The 19,553-nt window shown below is 38.4% G+C and overlaps 1 protein-coding gene across 2 annotated transcripts in view; it reads right to left on the bottom strand.

The window, feature by feature from the left end:
* Window positions 1-2,166: 2,166 nt before the first annotated feature.
* The window catches only part of B4GALT6 (beta-1,4-galactosyltransferase 6), a 65,114-nt gene continuing 47,727 nt past the window's right edge, over window positions 2,167-19,553 (bottom strand). For both annotated transcript variants that reach the window (XM_050768275.1, XM_050768276.1), the window contains 4 exons: window positions 11,115-11,302; window positions 6,931-7,053; window positions 6,216-6,317; window positions 2,167-5,709 (listed from right to left, as the gene is read on the bottom strand). In XM_050768275.1, coding sequence (XP_050624232.1) covers window positions 5,562-5,709; window positions 6,216-6,317; window positions 6,931-7,053; window positions 11,115-11,302 — 561 coding nt within the window. In that variant the 3' untranslated portion in view covers window positions 2,167-5,561. The remainder of the gene's footprint in view (window positions 5,710-6,215; window positions 6,318-6,930; window positions 7,054-11,114; window positions 11,303-19,553) is intronic.

The following is a 19,553-nucleotide window of genomic DNA, read 5'->3' as shown; positions in this document are numbered from 1 at the left end:
CTGACATCTCAAGTGCTTGAGAGCCACATGTGGCTAGTGACGACTACATCGGACAGCATGGACGTAAAACATCTTCATCATCACAAAACATTCTATTGGACACCATTAAAAGTGAGCATTGATCCAAAGAGAGAGGGCGAGTGGAAGGCAAAGGAAGGACCTTCCAAGGAAACTGCATATATGTATGAAAAGTCAAATTCAAAAGCCAAGGTTGGAGAGAGAGAGAGCAGGGACTCCAGCACATCGGGGATATTTGACTTCTTCCAGTATGATACTGGGAGAAGCTCTGAGTTACTAAATGCCTTCCTTGAACTACAATGTGCACTTTCCATGCCATCTAAAACCACACAACCCAGTGAGGAAAGGGACCCTGATTCCCATTTGCTACATTTCTTCTTATGACTATTACTGACAAATTTCAATTGTACACTTTTGCCGTTTTACTAATTGTTCATATATATGATCACATATAGGGTAATCACTGACTTCATTTTCTAGTTGCATTAAAGAATGCAGTATCATTCTTTAAATATAAGCCAAGAATGTGCATGAAAGAAAAGTTTGCTAACCTAAAGCTGAAAAACTGACAATATGAGCCAAGTTTTTGTTCCCTGTGTCAGGCACTGACACAGCGGCACTGAGTGCTCTACTAGAGTTAGCTTATTTTTAATCATTTGAATTATCCTCGGGCAGAACATCATCCTTGATTGAGAGAACAGGAAACTGAGGACAACAGACGTTTGAAAATGTGTTAATGTTTCACAGATAATGGCAGAGGACCCCTGGATTCAAACTCAGATCAGTCTAAGTTATAAGTAAAAATTCCACAGTATTTGCTTCTAATCCCCACCTTCAGCAGAGCCCACCTTATGCAAAATCCTTAAGCAAATTTTTAAGGTCTATTGCAAAAGAACAATTATCTCAACAACTCCTTCTGAAGTACATGTTTATAGCTGAGAAATATGTGCTGAAGAAAAGCTGCTCCTACAAAGATCTTCATTTAGTGAAACAGACAACCAACGTTTGCAAAGGACAGAAATGAGCCCCTCATTTGATGGTATATGGTTCTTCAGGTGTTTCCGCTACATCAGTTTTACACACAGAAGACGTAAACTCCTTGAAGGCAGGTAATGTCTGATACCTCTCAAGATCCTTCAGAGCACACACTTAAACCGATAAAATTGGGAAAATTATATTAGCAAGGGCATGCAACCAAAATCTGTTAGGGGAATGTGTTGAGAAAGATGCAAGTTTTATTTTTCACACTGTTTTTTTTCTTTTCATTGTATACTTGAGTGGCAAATCACTTTTCTGAAGTCATTTAAATCAAGAGCAACACAGTACATGCTCCTTAAAAACAGACTTCTCTAAATAATATTTTGGTCCTGAAGATACCCAACAACCTTGAATCTTTGTCTAAAGATAGCACAAAAAGTGTGTGTGTGTATAGTGTGTGTGTACAAATATAGGATATCAAGGAGATATAATGATCATATATACAAAATATATAATACACACACACACATATATGATAATTAAATGAAGTTACTATGTCTTCACCAGAGGACACATTAACACCATAGGTGGGGCAGACTAAGCTGACTAAATTTCATGGCTTTAAATGATTATGATTTAATGTCTGGTTTTAGTTGTGACATGCAGTGACAATATCCCCATAGATCATATTATACATAAAGTAATTACAATTCATTTCACAAATAGTTGATAAAACTCATGATCTCATAATCTAGTCTCAAATACAAATCTAGTCCCTAGGTATTTTTGAGATTTGGGTCTTTGCCTTAAAAATCATCGATACCTGAAAAACACGTAGTAAACTGAGCATCACACACCAAGTTAATGTATTGAAGTTGTGCAGGGAGAAGAAAGTTTATCCTAAAATGAATTCTTAAATATTTATCTTGATATAGTAGATTACTAATTGTTGCACTAATGAAAAATACTTAAATACTACCTTCTGAGATAAAGGAATAAAGTGATCTCCAAATGTATTTAAGCTGTGGTTACCTTATGCTTACATTGCAACCCTAGTGTCAACCAAGATATTCACCAATAATTCATTTAAAATTTAGGATAACAAACAAACAAAAATCCCAAGTAACCCAAAAAAGTTCCTGAGGAAAATAATTACATCTTCACACAAAGTCTTTAGAACATTATATTTCATAAAAGACAATGATAAAAAAGTACAAACATTTCCATGAGAAGCAAAAAAAGAAGAAAAGTGGGATACAAGAAATTACTAGCATGTATTTCAGTGCATTTATGTAGAAGCCTTTCATCTAAATAAATAAAATAATCTTAAGTACACTTCCTCTTTCTGATAAACAGTACTACGACCATTTTAGTTCTCTCAACTGGCATACTTGCAAATCCAAGACAATAAATCTAGAATAGTATTTATTTGAAAAACACATAAAGAAATATATCAAAGACAAGCAAAGGCCAAATAAAATGACAAAATCTGCTTTCACTTGTAGGAAGCCTCCAGAAAGAGAATATTGTATTGGACATTTTTCCACTTTGTTTTAAAACAGGTATCAGTATCTTGGCTGGCAAAAGGGTATATAAGGAAGTTTTTAATACATAACTGTATCTACTTAATATTATGAAGTTTTGTTACTGAATACCTTTTCACAAAAACAAAAACTTAAATGTAGATTTAAAAAATACTCATAAAACCTAGTTTTGGCAAAAAATTAACTATCTCCACTGTGAATTAGATATCATGTTACAGCAAATGTGTACTCTTTTCCTTTTCTTCTCTACAGACAGGCCCATTAGTCATTACTTCTTTCTGTAGTTGAAAAGCACCATGTAATTTTCCCAGTTAGTGCCACAGGGACCTCCTAGTAGCCCTAAGTCCACATATACGGGTTTCTTGACTTTGACACTAGGAAATACAACAGATAAGTTATCAGAGGATGTCTTCATAATTTCAGAAAGATCTCAATTTGCTTGACTTCATTTGTTTAGAAATGAACTAATAATACTCTTTCCATAGACATACCTAGCATTGCACTGGATATGGAATAGGCAATCAATATATGCTCATTAATAAATCCTCCAAACATACTATAAAGAAGATAATTTGCATTTGCAATATATTTGTTAATCTTTATGTAATAATTTATTGTCATACAATGAAGATAAATGGGCACAGCTCTGTCACTTACAGAAACATATTAAGGTCACCGTTTATAGGCAGAAGTAATTTTAGGTCTACACTAAAAAAGCAAACCAAACAAACAAAAAGCAAACTAATTAGGTGGTTTTCACGAGATGACAAACCATATTCAAAACGGAAAAAAAGAAAAGTGTTTATATCTCACTCCTGAAACAAAAATTAACGTCAGACTTAAGAAAATAAGGCAGATACTAGTAGTACTAAGTTTTCTTGAAACTGTAAAATATATATAAAAATGAAAAGATACCGAATGTGGACAGCTCCACATTGATCAACAAATGTTAACATTCTCAATCTTTCATTGACTTTAAAAACTATGTAATAGAAACAGAAAATGAACTGATACACAAATTAAGTACAAATATCGTAATTTTCAGAAGGTTTGATTTTTCATTATTTTGACTACCACAAAAAACCTGAAATATAAATATTTTGGAAATAGTTCTAAGAAATATGAAAATATTTTGTTTGGTATTATAATAGAGAAGCTATCCATTTTCTCAAAGTGTAAGAATTCAATTATTTTATGATTTAGTTTGTGGTCATTTGTGTTATCAATATTGCCATAAAAATGACACTTTAAAATAACACTTACAATCTGAGATAAATACCATAGTTCTGTTTTAGGTAAACAATCTTTGAGGCAAACAAATATTATCCAAATGTCTCTCATATATAGATTTCTATTGTTCATCATTGTTGTTGAAGATTCATTTTATAGATATTTAATTTTTTGTTTACGATTTGTGAAAATATCAAGATATTTTAAAGAATCTTTACAATTGCTAATTTAAAAAAAAATACCGTTTGGCTTTACTGTGGAAAAGTTCATCCAAAATTAAGATATGTACTTGATATCAGGTAGTAAGACCTTTTTTCAGAGAACAGTCATATGAAGATAACTGGACAAAGCCCTGACAATCATGCAAACATATAAGATACTACATATAGAAGACATTATAGCATCAGTGCACTGAATAACTCATCATGTATTTTAAGATAATTCTATTAAATTATACTTTTTAGATACTACAAATAGAAGACATAATAGTATCAGCACACTGAATAACTGATCATGTATTTTAAGATAATTCTATTAAATTATACTTTCAGAAAGAAAATTTTAGTAATTAATACCAGAGATATAATCTCTTAAAAGTGAAAAAAACAAAATATAATTTGAATGAAACTAACATTCAAGGGTCCCCTCCAAAAGTGAAATTCTGTCTGAGAACTAAACTTAAAATTTGTTTTTATCTACCAAGTATTTATCTTCATAAAAATAGAATATTTAATTCTTATCTAATAGTATAATTCATTTGTATATTATAAGCACTATTGGGTTTTCTTCCATAGATCATTCTTTTAAAAAAACTGACTTGATTCTTTTTAAATGAAGATACTTTTTTTGGCTCTTCTGAACTGGAAATAATAAAAGTGCTGTTCACTGTGAATTAAAAAAAAATACAGAGTATAAACACACAACCTTGGAAACATTTTTTGAGGCACAAAATCCCTGACACACCAGAGATACATGAAAGACATTTAACATAAAGAGGTCCTTTATATCATGTCACATCACAACTTTTAAGATTTTCTTGGTAATACTCATGCAATATGCATAAACAATATGGTTGTGATTTCTAGCAAAATCAGATGAGATTGCAAGCAAGGAAAAACATAGGTAATCCCGGTAGGAAGAAAAGCTGTTTAAGTCCTTTCTTCTTTCCCTTTAAAGCCTAAGAAAGCTGTGACTTCTTCCACACAAAAGGCTGAGGTCTAAAGCTCAAAACTAGTATAACAGTTTACTGTATTAGTTGGCTGTCAATTATTGACAGTTCCTTCATTTCACACAAGGGTTAACCTTTGTTTAGTGACATAAATTTAGTGAGTTTTTTTTCATGCAAATAAAAAATGTCTATAAAAGTCCAATAAAGGTATAACCGATTACATGCAAAACTGCAACACATCTAATTTTTCAACAATTTGCACACATTAATTTATATCACATATATACAAAATATGTTTAAACGGAAATAAAAGCATTCTCTTGAATTCAATTATAGATTTTAGTATAAAAATTTTTCTCTTCATAGGGAGCTCTCTTAACTTCCAACCTTAAGTAGTGGCTTCCAGTTTCTGCGATGTTCGCCATAGGGGTGTGTCTCAGAGCAGGGAGGATGGGTGAGAGAAGGGTGACTGTATATAGTCCCACTCTGTAAACATTGAGGACTGCTGGCTCTTCTCAAGGAAAAGGGCACTGTGACACAGCCAATCGCTGACCTCCACTAAGAGTGCGCTCCAAGTTTATGATCCAGCATTGTGGTCTATCTTGCCACGACAGCCATTTCTTTTAATAGTCTTCGATTGGAGCTAACTCTGGCATGAGGTTTACAGATATGTTTGTATACAACCTATCAACCAGTATTTTTGGCCTATATATTAAATTGTTCAACCCATCGATGTACTGACGCTCCTTGGAATACCTTAGTAATTTATACCTATAGTTTTAGAGGAAAAAAAAAAGGAACAAAACATGTTCAAAAAGGAAAACTGACAAGGACTGTGTTCAAGGTCATCTTATAATTAAAGCACTTAATGCTCTTTACAATTTCTGGTTCTTGTGCATAATTTAAGAATCTCTAAACCATTATTCTAAATTAGCAATTTTACTACCCAAAAAATGCCACCTGAAAACATTATTTTGCACTTTTACAATTAGACATTTTTAGTAAATGAAACGTTACGTTTTGTTACGTAAATACTTTTACATAGTTAACCAGGCTCTTTAACGTAAATATATATATTTATTAATACATACATATCTCTTCAAAACAAGCACCAAAAATGCTTCCTTCTGTAAAGATTCCCTTCAGCAAAAAATACTTTCCTTCCATTATGAAAATTCCCTTCAGCAGCTTTTTTGGGGTTCAATGCATTTTTATTTACCTTTCATATATTCAACAACTTTGGAAACCATGGTATCTGAAGATAACATTCAACTTACCGTCCTAAAAACTGGACTTCACCTCTATGGTGATGAGGAATTGACTTGTATTTTCCTAAGTCTCCCTCTGGTCTGGTTACATTATATCCAGCATAGTGAACTCTACAATACCATATACGGAAATGAAAATACAGGGAAATAAAATATGAAAATGGGTTATGTGAGTTCAATTTTAAAACATAAAAGAATGCTCTAATCCAGGGTTCCCCAACCCCTAGGCCACAAACCAGTATAGGTCTATGGCCTGCTGAAAACTGGGCCATACAGCAGGAGGTGAGCAATCATTACTGCCTGAGCTCCACCTCCTGTCAGACCACCGAACGGCATTAGATTTTCAGAGGAACACAAACCCTATTGTAAATGCACACATGAGGGATCTAGTTTGCGTGCTCCTTATGAGAATCTAATGCCTGATGATCTGAGGTGGAACAGTTTTCTCCCGAAACCATTCTCCCGGGTCCATGGAAAAATTGTCTTCCAGGAGACTGGTCCCTGGTGCCAAAAAAGTTGGGGACTGCTGCTCTAATCTATATGTTGCCAATAATTTCAGAAAGCAGTCTTAATGAAAAAAAGGAGAAACACAAAATAGGATTTAGAAACCTCAAACATTTCCCATCCCGAAGAATCTTCTTGGAATAGATAAGTATTACAATTTACCTAATATAAATAAGATTTATAAAAATTCTATTAGTGAACAATTTGTACCTCAACATACCTGTTCCAAAGGTCATCATCTTCTCCTCCCCATCCCCAGAAGGCATTAGGAAAACCATTGATCTTTCTAAATTGTTCCACTGTCAGCCCACTTACACCACCAAAAAATTCTTTATATGGAAGACTAGAAAAGAAAGATACAGTATTCTAAAAATAAAATCATAATAGTTTCCCATGTGAAATGAAGGTTTCAGTCTTTTGTGTGCTTTGCAAAATATGTCTTTATATTCTATATAGACAATTATGTTAGAAAATGTGAAGTACAGCAAGATACAAAACATCTTTATATTCTAGTGACACAAGTACATGTAAATGTGTTATGTTAAACGTAAAGCACTTATGGAAACCTAAATTTAATATTTAGTATACAAATAAGGCTCAAAACAAAACCTGTAAGGCTCAAAACCCAGTGCCCCAAAATTGTATATTTTGACAACAAAAGTAAACATGATTAAGTATATTAATAATGGTCAATGCATGTCAGATCTTCCTAAACTAGTAACACTTAAAAAATTAACTGAATTATAAATGCATTATTTATTATATAAAGCAGGATAAATATCAATTACAAAAGACAACTCTAGCATTTAATTTTTTTTTTTTTTTTTTTTTTTGAGACGGAGTCTCGCTCTGCCACCCAGGCTGGAGTGCAGTGGCCGGATCTCAGCTCACTGCAAGCTCCGCCTCCCGGGTTCACGCCATTCTCCTGCCTCAGCCTCCCGAGTAGCTGGGACTACAGGCGCCTGCCACCTCGCCCCGCTAGTTTTTTGTAGTTTTTAGTAGAGACGGGGTTTCACCGTGTCAGCCAGGATGGTCTCGATCTCCTGACCTCGTGATCCGCCCGTCTCGGCCTCCCAAAGTGCTGGGATTACAGGCTTGAGCCACCGCGCCCGGCCAGCATTTAATTTTCTAGTTGCCTACTTTTATAATGATCTTATCTGTCAGGATTATACTCTCAAAATATTTACGGATATTTACAAATATATTCATTTTCAATGCACTGATATTCACAGAAATAACTATATTTTTATTTGGATTTTATTTTCCTTACCCTTCCCTAACTCATATTCCAAGGAATGTGTCAAACGATGCAATGTGTTTAAACTTTTCTAAACTTTATTTTTACTCAGCTAAACTGTGTGTTTAGGTATAGATTGGCTTTCTGACGTTTAGGCAGCGTCCCTAGACCTGCAATCCTGAATACATTCCCGTGGACTGAAACATGCCCCTGGGGAGCAGATGTCAGAGCAGAGAAAACGTGACCATGCACAGCACCCAAAAATCAAGCTGAGGGAAACCTGGCTGCGACCACAGCAAAGCTGTCTCAGAGGAGGGAGCTTTTCGTTAGAGACTCGCCTCACATTCTGAGAAGGACGTGCTGTCTGCCAGCTGAGGTCTTGTGTGGCACACGGACCAAGAAAGAGTAGTTCCTTCATGGAAGCCTACGGTTGTAGGAGAAAGCAGTCTTGCCCTCACCCTAGGTCAAAGGTACTCCAAGATGGTAATAGCAACACTGACCCTAAAGACAACCATACTCTCCTGTGACCTCTCAAGGCTCACTCTTGGGAGCTTAGTGTTCTGGTATTTTAGTAAGATTAGCTGGGGGTTCCATAGGGCCAATACGCTTTCTTGGCACCGTGTACTTCCCACATCAGATGGATTATTCTTTTCCAGGCTAGTAGTTTAGGAAAAACCTGAGATCGTCAGATAGGGAGACATGAATAAATGTGTCTGTGTGTTTACTGACGTGTATAAATCAGCAAGCCTATCAATTCCATTTACTGCTCTAAGTGGAAATAATCAATTGTACTATACAAGAATGGAAAGTTAGGTAAAATGAAGGTATAACAGATAAACTAAAGAGAAAACAAAATCCAACAAGTAAAACTCTTGCAGTGTTTATCTTACACTGTCCAAAGTGGGAGAGACACCACACCTGAGGGTCTGAGTTCTCTGGTCAGCAGCAGTGTGGCCACCACTGTGGGGCAGGGACGCTTCACCAGGCTTCATCCCACAGCTGAAGTCTATGCACTGTCCAGCCCAGGCCTTGATCTACTGCCATTCTCCCTGAGCTACATTCTAATTACTATCCAAACATCCAAGATGCCTAACCAATCCAGGTACTATTCTAGATGGATATGAATACAGCTGACCCTTGAACAACACAGGTTTGAGCTGCACAAGTCCACTGATACACAATTTTTTTTCCAATAAAAGTTACACTGAATGTGCCTCTCCTGCCTCCTTTTCCATCTTCAACTCTTTCACCTTGCCACCCTTGGGACCCCAAGACCAACCCCGCCTCTTCGTTAGCCTACTCCACGTGAGGACGATGAGGATGAAGACCTTTAGGATGATCCACTTCCACTTAATGGACAGTAAATATATTTTCCCTTATGATTTTCTTAATAACATCTTCTCTCTAGCTTACTTTACGGTAAGAATATGGTATACAGTACACATAACATACAAAATATGTGTTACTCAATTGTTTACATTATTGATAAGGCTTTTGGTTAACAGTAGGCTATTAGTAGTTAAGCTTTTGGGGAGTAAAAAGTTATACTAGATTTTCAGCTGCATTCTGGTGGGGGAGGGGGGCAGTCACCACTCTAACCCTTGCATTACTCAAGGGTCAACTGTGTTTATTAGAAATTGACATTTACAACTTAACAACAAATTATTTAGACAAAAAACAAATTAATTCAGAATTTAACAATGAATTAATTTAGAATTCCTAGTTTATATGACCTTTATGATTTTTTTTGTGTGTGTGAAAATCAGTTACCCTGTATCTAATTGGATTCTAGCAAACTGACCAAAATCAAGTTTCCAGAAGTGATAAGAACCAGATTGTGAACCTTGATGGCCTTCTTCAAGGTAACCCCATACTCAAAGTTCAGATACAGAGGTAATAAAGAAAAACGTTTTCTAATGATAACAATGACTAGCAAAAAAAAAAAAAAAAAGGGAGGAGGAGGAGGTGGAGAAGGAGCAGCAGGAAGGAAGGAAGAAAGAGGAAGAAGCAGGGAGGGGGAAGGAGGGGAGCGGGAGTGGGGAGGAGGAAGAGGAAGAAGAAGAAAGAAGCAAGCATTATTTTCCTGCTTGTGTCAGACTTTTTGCTTCTCTCTACTCTGTTGATTAGCACTAGGCAAAACTGTTGACACAGGCAACATCTTCCTGCCCTAAGCAACAAAAAGCTTTCTTTTCTCTCCACTCCCATTAGCCAATGAAAACTGTGATCCTTTCCCCAGGTTAGACCTGCATTCTTTCATGTCCTTTTAAGTTACTATCTCAGCTCTGGTAACTGTTCACATTTTAAATTATCTCCAATTAGAGAAGGAAAAGATTTGGTTTTTTTTTTTTTTTTTTTTTTTTTTTTTGAGACAGAGTCTCGCTCTGTCACCCAGGCTGGAGTGCAGTGGCGCAATCTCGGCTCACTGCAAGCTCCGCCTCCCGGGTTCACGCCATTCTCCTGCCTCAGCCTCCTGAGTAGCTGGGACTACAGGCGCCCGCCACCGCGCCCAGCTAATTTTTTTTTTGTATTTTTAGTAGAAACGGGGTTTCACCGTGGTCTCCATCTCCTGACCTTGTGATCCGCCCGCCTCGGCCTCCCAAAGTGCTGGGATTACAGGCATGAGCCACCGCGCCCGGCCTGGTTTTCTTATTATGAAGGGGCAGGTCAAGAATGCATAGTTTAGGAAGAAGATAAACAGCACTTTGTGGCCCTCCAAACCATCACTGGGGGAGAGCAGACAGGAGTCAAGATGAGTTATGCACCTACCACACAGCAGGCACAGAGCACATGTGATCTCACAGCAGCAATATGGATGGGATCTATTATCCCAGTGAACAAGGAATATACCTTCAGAGATGCAAGTGACTAACCTGTAAGTCCTGGAACTGTAAGTGTGAGAACCCAAGTTTAAATCTGTGTGTGTTTCACTGCAGAAACCAGGCTCTCTTTCCCACCACACCACATTCAAACTTCTGTGTAAGGAAGCACCCACGGGAACGAAAAGCCACTCTGTGTCCTGGCTCCCCAGGAGGACATGATAGAGTTAAAGATGATATTCTTGGGGTTCTTGAGTTCTCTCAGATTTAGGGACATAATGCAGCTACCATTTCAATGCTATGACTGTGCAATTACATCGTACAATATCAGGAATGGTGCACATTACTTACATATACATGTATTTATCCAGCTTTGCAGCAAAATGACGTGGCATTTCTCCACATCCGTAATAGTTTCGGTCGTTTTCAGGTAGATGATCCACATCATGGAAGATTACACAGTCCCAGACGCTGTCTTTCATGGCCTCTTTGAAGCCCACATTGAAGAGCATTGCACGGTTAAAAGGTTGTGTGCCAGTCTTCATGGAGCAGACCGAGAGAAGAAAATAGAAATGTATTCACACTTCATCATCTGACTTTTTTTCTTTTCTTTTTTTTTTTTCTTTTTACTAGAGACAGAGTTTCAACATGTTGGCCAGTCTGGTCTCCAACTACTGACCTCATGATCCGCCCACCTTGGCCTCCCAAAGTGCTGGGATTACAGACATGAGCCACCGCACCGGGCCCCCATCTGACTTTTTTCTATTATTTTTCAAACTTGTTGCATTATGGTCAAATGATTACAATAATTAGACCCAAATGAAATAGACAAATAATAAACACACTTCAGGATTTTCAAATATACTGTTTAAATTTACTTACTATATTATTTTATAATTTAACAACATAGAAGAAAACAGTGTATAGTCCATTAGTACATCAGCACATTTATATAATTGATATTTCTGCTCTACTTCAAACACATCAGGATATAGATTACTTGTGGTGAGAAAAAAAAGCCATAAAAAATAATATAGGTTTTATTTTTTTAGTAGAGCTTGCCATATGCTGTCAAGACTAAGAGAAAAGTGGAAATGACTCAACAGTGACCCTTCTCTAAAGTACTAACACCAGGGAGGTCTAACTTTCTATTATTAATGCTTATAATAAATGCCAAGAGCATTTTAGAGAAAAAACAATTGGAACTTATTACACAAAGCCCAACTTCCTTTATTACAACCATTTTCCTTTATTATTACAGAAAATACATTAAAGTACATGGGCAATAAATAGTTTCTATTATTGCTTATGATAAAGATTAAGGGCATTTTAAGGGACGAAAAATAGAATTTTATTATACAGAACCCAACTCCCTATATTACAACCATTGTCCTTTATTTATCAGTGAACATATATTAAGGTGCACTGGCAATAAAAAACCTTCATTCTGCATCTAAAGAAAATTAAAGAGCATTTACCAATGTCTTAGCAACATTTATCAAAACCATTTCTAAAATATATTTTAAAAAGGATCATTACAGAAGTGAATGAGACACACATTGTGGTCATCATCAGAGTGCTGCCTCAAGAGTGAAAAATTACTAATTTTTAGTCCTAGGCCTTGCACTAACTTGAGGTAATAGAAGTCACTATTTTTTACAGCCTCTTTTTTCACCAGTGAAATAGAATAAAAAGAAAAGGGAGTTAAATTATAATGTTATGACTAGTACATCAACATCCGCTTTAACAAACTACCTTCCTTTAAGGTTTTAAAAATCGTTTTTATTAAACGTGGATATAACACTCAAAGGCTTATAACAGAAATAAAAAGTTCCATATCTAATCCATCTCCATCCCCCAGGAGCAATACATTTCAACTCTTCCCGTTTATTCTGGTATTTATCTACATCTTTTGAGGAAATTAGAGTCCTGATACTTCTTGCTTCTTTCACTTTACACACTGTCTCTTGACTTCTTATCATGGTAGTGGAGGACTTAAACCACCACACCTCTTGCCCCTACCTCTATTCTCCCAATACAGTTTTAACATAATTTTTGGTTAAATCAAGAATTTACATTATTAGGACTATGTAAATATTTAATATTTCTTCAGTGATGAATAAATTGATTCTGCTTTCTTTTGCAAACTGGGAGTAACTATAGTTTTCTATATAACTACTATATTATTACTTTGTACAAAAGGCCCAAGAAATACGCCCTACACCTATTAATAATTGATGTAATCATTCAAACACATCAAATCATCTATCAATTCCTTCTCCATCTCTCAAGCCCAACTCTCCCTTGCCCTCTCCAGACCATGTGTGACTATCAGCTGGGTTGTCTTCACGCCCTAAATCACCCACGCCTTTTCCTTGGCTTTCTCAATTTGCCGAGGCACATTCTTCGGGAGCTTCCTAAGTAAAGACCCATGGAGAATACGTTTTTAGCCAATTAATGACTGAAAATGCCATTAGTCGACTCTCACATTTGTCATTTTGACTGGGTAAAAAATTCCAGGGAAAAAAAATTTTCCAGTATTGCTGAGAATGTTCATAGGTTTCTGATTCATAATCATTTATCATTTTTCCTAGAATTCCCAGCATTCTAAAACTTTTGTAATATCTTCTTTTCCATTTGTATTCTAAAATTTTAAAATAATACATTTCAAGGCAGATTTGTATCTTACTCATGTGTGCACGTGGGGCCCCTTTAATCTAAAGATTCCCACCCTCACTTTGGGGAAATTTTCTCATGGTCTGTGGTCATTTGTCTCTCACTCCCCTCAAGTTTTTTTCTGCTGTATTTTTTTACAGTACCTTGATTAGTGAATGTTATTAACTATCTACTGATGTGTAACAAATCATAGCAAAATTTAGTGGCTTAAAAAAGTAATAGTCTCAGCCTGGGCAACATGGTGAAACCCCAACTCTACAAAAAATACAAAATTTAGCCAGGCATGGTGGCATGTGCCTATAGTCCCAGCTACTCAGGAAGCTGAGGTGGGAAGACAGCTTGAGCCCGGGAGGTCGAGGCTGCAGTGAGTCGAGATTGCATCACTGTACTCCAGCCTGGACAACAGAGAGAGACCCTGTCGAATGAATGAATGATTGAATGAATGAATGAATGAAATAATCATTTATCATGCTGATGGCTTCTGGGGAGAGGGAATTCTGGGAGCAGCATGGAGATGCCTCAACTCTGCTCCATTAAGTTCAGGGCCTCAGCTGGAAGACTAAAGGCTGGGCAGCTGGACACGTTGGAAGGCTTGACTAGGGGCAGAAGGATCCATTTCCAAGGTGACTCACTCGCGTGGCTGTGAGATGGTGCTGGCAAGCTGGCTCTTCTCCACAGGGCTGCTTGGGCATCCATATGACAGGGCAGCAGCCTTCCCCAACAGCAACTGATCCAAGAGATCAAGGCGGAAGCAGCAACATCTTTTATGACCTAGCCTCAAAAGCCATGTACTGTCCCTCCCACAGTACGCGGCTCCCCGTGCAAAGCAGTCCTTATTCGCTGTGGGAAGAGACTACACCGGGTCTGATTACAAGGAGGCAAAGACCCCTGGGGGCCACCTTAGAGGGTGGTTACTTCCATGACACACTGGTACTCTTAGATAGATTCTTTTATTTTCTTAGCTTTGGTTCTATTTGGGGGAGTTATTTTATCTTCCAGCCATTCTATTGAAAGTTTTGTTTTAGTTATTTTCATTTTTTCAATAACTTTCTTATTCTCTGATTATTCTTCATGATATACTATTTCTGTTCCATAGATTATCTTTCCTTCCCTCATTATAGATCCTGATGGTGAGATTTTGTTCTTTTTCAAGATTTCCTCTGCTTCCTCCATTATCTGTATTTTCTACACTTCCTTTTTGGCTTGCATTTGTCTCCTCCTGTGGAGGATTTCTTCAGATATCTGGGGATCCTTGACTTGCCCAATCATGTTGGAGAATAAGGCACTCAACAGGTGAGGGTGAAATGGGAAAAGTTCCCTTATGCCCCTCGCAGGGTATACGATGGGGGTGTGGCTCGCTTCTTCAGTGCCCTGCTACTCAAACCTCTAGGGGAAACAGGGAGACGGGCAGGTTGTGGGGCTCTGAGCCCACGGCAGTGTCTGGGGGTGAATGTTTACAGCTGAAGCTTCGGTGGGCCTGTGTTACATACAGTATGTTCTTTCAGTTTAGCCGTCCATAGGTGGCTTGTGTTTATCAGCTCAGTTACACTCTCTGCCTTATCACAAGGACAGAGGGCTTTCCTGTATCCCATATCTTGCCTTGGTGTACTGGAAGGATCAGACCACGTGGGCGCTTGGAGAACGAGTGCAAGGTTTTATTGAGTGGAAGTAGCTCTCAGCAGATGAATGGGGAGCCAGAGGGAGATGGAGCGGGAAGGTGGTTTTCCCCTGGAGTTGGGCTGCTCAGAGGCCGGGCTCTCCTCCAACAGCCCTGGTCAAACTTGGTGTTGTTCCACCAGTCGATGGCCTGCCGGCGTCTGCCGGTGTGGTATGCTCTTCCGCCGGTGTGTTCCTCTCAACATCCACCTGCTTGTGTCTCTTCCTGCCAGGATCTCGGGGGCTTTTATAGGATGGGGGCATGATAGGCCAGGGTGGTCTTGGGAAATGCAACAATTGGGCATGAAAACAGAAATGCTTGTCCTCACCTAGGTCCACGGGACAGGCCCAGCAGTGAAGCCTTCACCAGGGACCCACCCTTCTCTACCAAGCACTTCCCTGCCCACCTCCCGTATCAAGAGGAATACATATGCAAGTATTACTGCAAACCACTCTTGGCCCATATAAGCACAGACACACACACATCCCTGAACCAAACTGAAACAACAAACAAAAGTAGGCACGGCTCAGGAAGCAGCAATGCCTTTCTTTATTCAGGACAAAAACGCTGGCATCATGTTTGACTTTTCTCCATCACTCAGGCTACATACCCAATTCTTCGGCAACTCATACCACTTTAAAACCCAAGGTGGCGGAAACCCAACCACTGCTCACCACCTCCTCCACGACCACAGCTGCCCAAATGGTAACCATCTCCTACCCGGACAACTGCTAAAGCTGTCTGATGCTCTCCTTGCGTTAGCCATATCCCTCTACAGCTATTATTCTTAACACAGTAGCCAGAGTCATTTTGTAAACTTAGATTAAGTTGCTCCTCTACTTAAGACATTCCAGAAGGCAGTGGAGGGTTTTAAGTGGAGGAGAGACTTACATTAGGTCAGTATACATTAATACAAAACTACCACCTATCACATACATCTCAATGTGAAATATGAGGTAACAATACCAAAAGTGGTACAAGCTGGCATGGAGAACTGGTCTTCAAGTGTTACCAGACTTTCTTTAGGTTTCTAAAACATCACTTTATCCAGTGTCTTCTGAAGGTTCTACATAAAGGAATGACTTAATCTACCTGACACAGGGTAATCCAAGCCCTCACCCTGCACTTCCTTATTTGCTTCTCTGATTTCCTCCCCAGAATGTTCCTCAGCTGATGCTCTGGCAACACCGACCTCTTTGCTCAAACACACCAAGTATTCTCCTGCCTTCTCCAGAGTGCACAGCCTCTACATCAGCATGGCGTTCTCCTCTACATCATTTCAGGATGCTCTGATCTCACCTCCCCAGAGAGGTCTTCCCCAAATGCTCTGCAAAAAAGAGCACCTCTACCCGCCCTTACCACCCTCTGCCCTGAGTGCCATGGAGATACTGCACAATGATTTACTACAGCCCGTCCTTCTGGGCCAGCAAAAGAAGGGACCTTGTCTGGTTTGTTCACTGCCATATTCCTTTTGTTGAATGAATGAAACTGGGCTGCAGGGAGCTGATAAAGTGACAGGCTGGCCTTTTCCTTTAGAGACCTTCAAATAACAGATTTGGACTCTTTTTCCTGGAGATAATTTATTTCTCTAGCGAAGACACCACTACGTCCTGCCACAGCTTGAGGGGTGGGGGGATTCACACCGGGCTGTTGGCTTCAAAAGGCCAGACAGGGAAGGCCTGGGGTCCCTAAGATCAGCATGCAGACTTACTCAATCCCCCTGGTTTCAGGCCCTACCACACAGCTGCGTCAGCACTCTCAGGAGCTTCCTGCTACACTTTTTCCACAGGATCAACTGGAAAAAGTTGCTACAAGATACAACAGAGTAATCACCTGGCAGTACACGTAAAGATGAGCAACTGGGAATGTGGCTGTTTTGTAGTCAAACTTTTAAACAATCTCCTTACTTTAGCGCAGTGCTTCAGCCTACCTTCAGTGACAGCACTGAGACAGAGGTGTGTCCAGCAAATTGACTCTAGTCTTGTCACATCACCCTCTACAAGCACGTGGGTTTGCACATCCTCTGTTTTGCTAGGCATCAGCACTCCATCTGCTTCCTGACTTAACAGAAACGTGTGAAAATCTCTCACCCACGACTTTCTGTCCTTGAGGTTTAATAACTTTTCAAAAGTTTTTTTTCTTTCACTCTCATTTTAGGAGTTTGGAAAGAAGTAGTGAACCCATGTCCATCCTCCATATTTAACTAGAATTCCTGAGCTGCTCTTCAGTTGCTTAGCACTCCCCGGGTACCTGTCTAGCAGAAAAATTACTTTTCTATTTCAAATATGGTGAAGATGTTTCTAGCTCAAAACCTCACTCCATCAAATACACGGTCCTGAATTGATACTGATCAAGCCTGAGACTCAGACTTAAAAGGTTTGAAAATAAAAACGCAGACCTTAGTTGCCTTGCAAAGATTGCTCCATCACATACACCAAATAACCAGTCAACTCTCAGAATAATATGCCTTTAAAAACAGAGACAGGCCACAGTGACTCATGCTTGTAGTCCCAGCACTTTGGGAGGCTGAGGCAGGTGGATCATGAGGTCAGGAGATCCAGACCATCCTGGCAACATGGAGAAACCCTCTCTCTACTAAAAATACAAAAATTAGCTGGGTGTGGTGGCACATGCCTATAGTCCCAGTTACTTGGGAGGCTGAGGCATGAGAATCACTTGAACCCAGGAGGTAGAGGTCACAGTGAGCCAAGATCGCGCCACTGCACTTCAGCCTGGCAACAGAGCGAGGCTCCGTCTTAAAACAAACAAACAAGCAAACAAACCACAGAGACAGCTCTCTCCCCTCTCAATACATTATGCGGAATTGAAGTTTACACAAAGGAAACCAGCACTTTCCCAGATCAGTAAAACTGATGTACAAATCTACAACCACAGCTACCATGAAAGCAGATAAAAATTTTCACTTGTTAGGTAAAAAAAGTCACATTTCACGGTATAGACTATTACATTAAAAAGTACATAAGGCACAAAACTTAAAGGATGATTTACACACACAGAAGTATGGTATGTTATATTAAATACCAAGCATTTCCATGGAGAAAAAGCAGAGGTAAAAAGCTAAGAGTGAGAAACTAAAAAAAAAAAAAAAAAAAAGGCAGATTTAGAATAAAGGAACTGGAGACACTATAACCATCTTAGGAATAAAAAATTTGAGTATTTTCCAAAAATTAGCCGGACATGATGGTGAGTGCCTGTAATCCCAGCTACTCGGGAGGCTAAGGCAGGAGAATCACTTGAACCTGGGAGGCAGAGGTTGCAGTGAGCCAAGACTGCGCTATTGCACTCCAGCCTGGGTGACAGAGGGAGACTCCATCTTAAAAACAAAAATTTTTTTGAGTATTTTCTACCAAAAGAAAAGATAAAAGTATCTAATAATACAAGCCAGGTAACTTTGTCTATCATTTATACTGTTACTTATCTATTGAAAACTAAGGAAATAAAGCCTAGCGGACTTTTTAGTAGAAACTGACAAGCAGAGTCAATGGAACGCAGAGACCAGAAACAGACCTGCATACATATGACGTGTATATGTTAAGTGATTTTCAACAAAGGTGCTAAAGCAATTCAATGGTAAAAACAGTCTTTTCAACAAGTGGTGATGAAACAACTACATGAAACTTCACTCTTAGCTCATATCATATCTAAAGATTAACTCAATGATTAGCCTAAGTGTAAGCTTAAAACTGTCAAGCTTCTGGAAGAATGAGAAAATCATAGAGAACAATTTCTCAAATATAATACAAAAAGCACATGCTATAAAAACAAAAATCAATAAATTGGACTTCCATCAAAATTTAAAACTTGCTTTTCAAAAGAGTCAAAAAAATAAAAAGGCAAGCCATAGACTACAAGATATTTGCAAAACGTATGTCTTACAAAAGACTTGTATTTAAAATATATAAAGAATTCTTACAACTCAGTAAAACAAAGACAACTCAATTGAACAATGAGCAAAAGAGCTGAACAGAAATTTCACCGAAGAAGGCCTATGGGTAGCAAATAAGTGAATGAAAAGATGATTGACATTAGTAATCAGGGAAATAAGATACTACCACAGACCCACTAAAATGGCTAAGATTAAAAAGACTGACCATACCAAGTGCTGGCAATGATGTGAAGCAATTGGAAAGGTCAATATACGTTAACAGAAAATTACCATCTATCACATACACTTAAATGTGAAATATGAGGTGACAATACCAAAGTGATATAAGCTGGCATGGAGAACTGGTCTTCAGGTGTTATCAGATCTTTTTTAGGTTTCCAAAACATCACTCTGTCCATGTTTAGAAATAATGTAGAAAATTACATTCTTTCTTTTTTTTTTTTTTAATTTTTTGAGACGGAGTCTCGCTCTGCCGCCCAGGCTGAAGTGCAGTGGTGTAATCTTGGCTCACTGCCAACTCCACCTCCTGGGTTCAAGCAATTTCCTGCCT

Source organism: Macaca thibetana, chromosome 18, assembly GCF_024542745.1.
Source record: "Macaca thibetana thibetana isolate TM-01 chromosome 18, ASM2454274v1, whole genome shotgun sequence".
NCBI lineage: Eukaryota > Metazoa > Chordata > Mammalia > Primates > Cercopithecidae > Macaca > Macaca thibetana.
The sequence above is the reverse complement of the archived record's forward strand: the minus strand, read 5'-3'. Positions and strand labels throughout refer to the sequence as shown.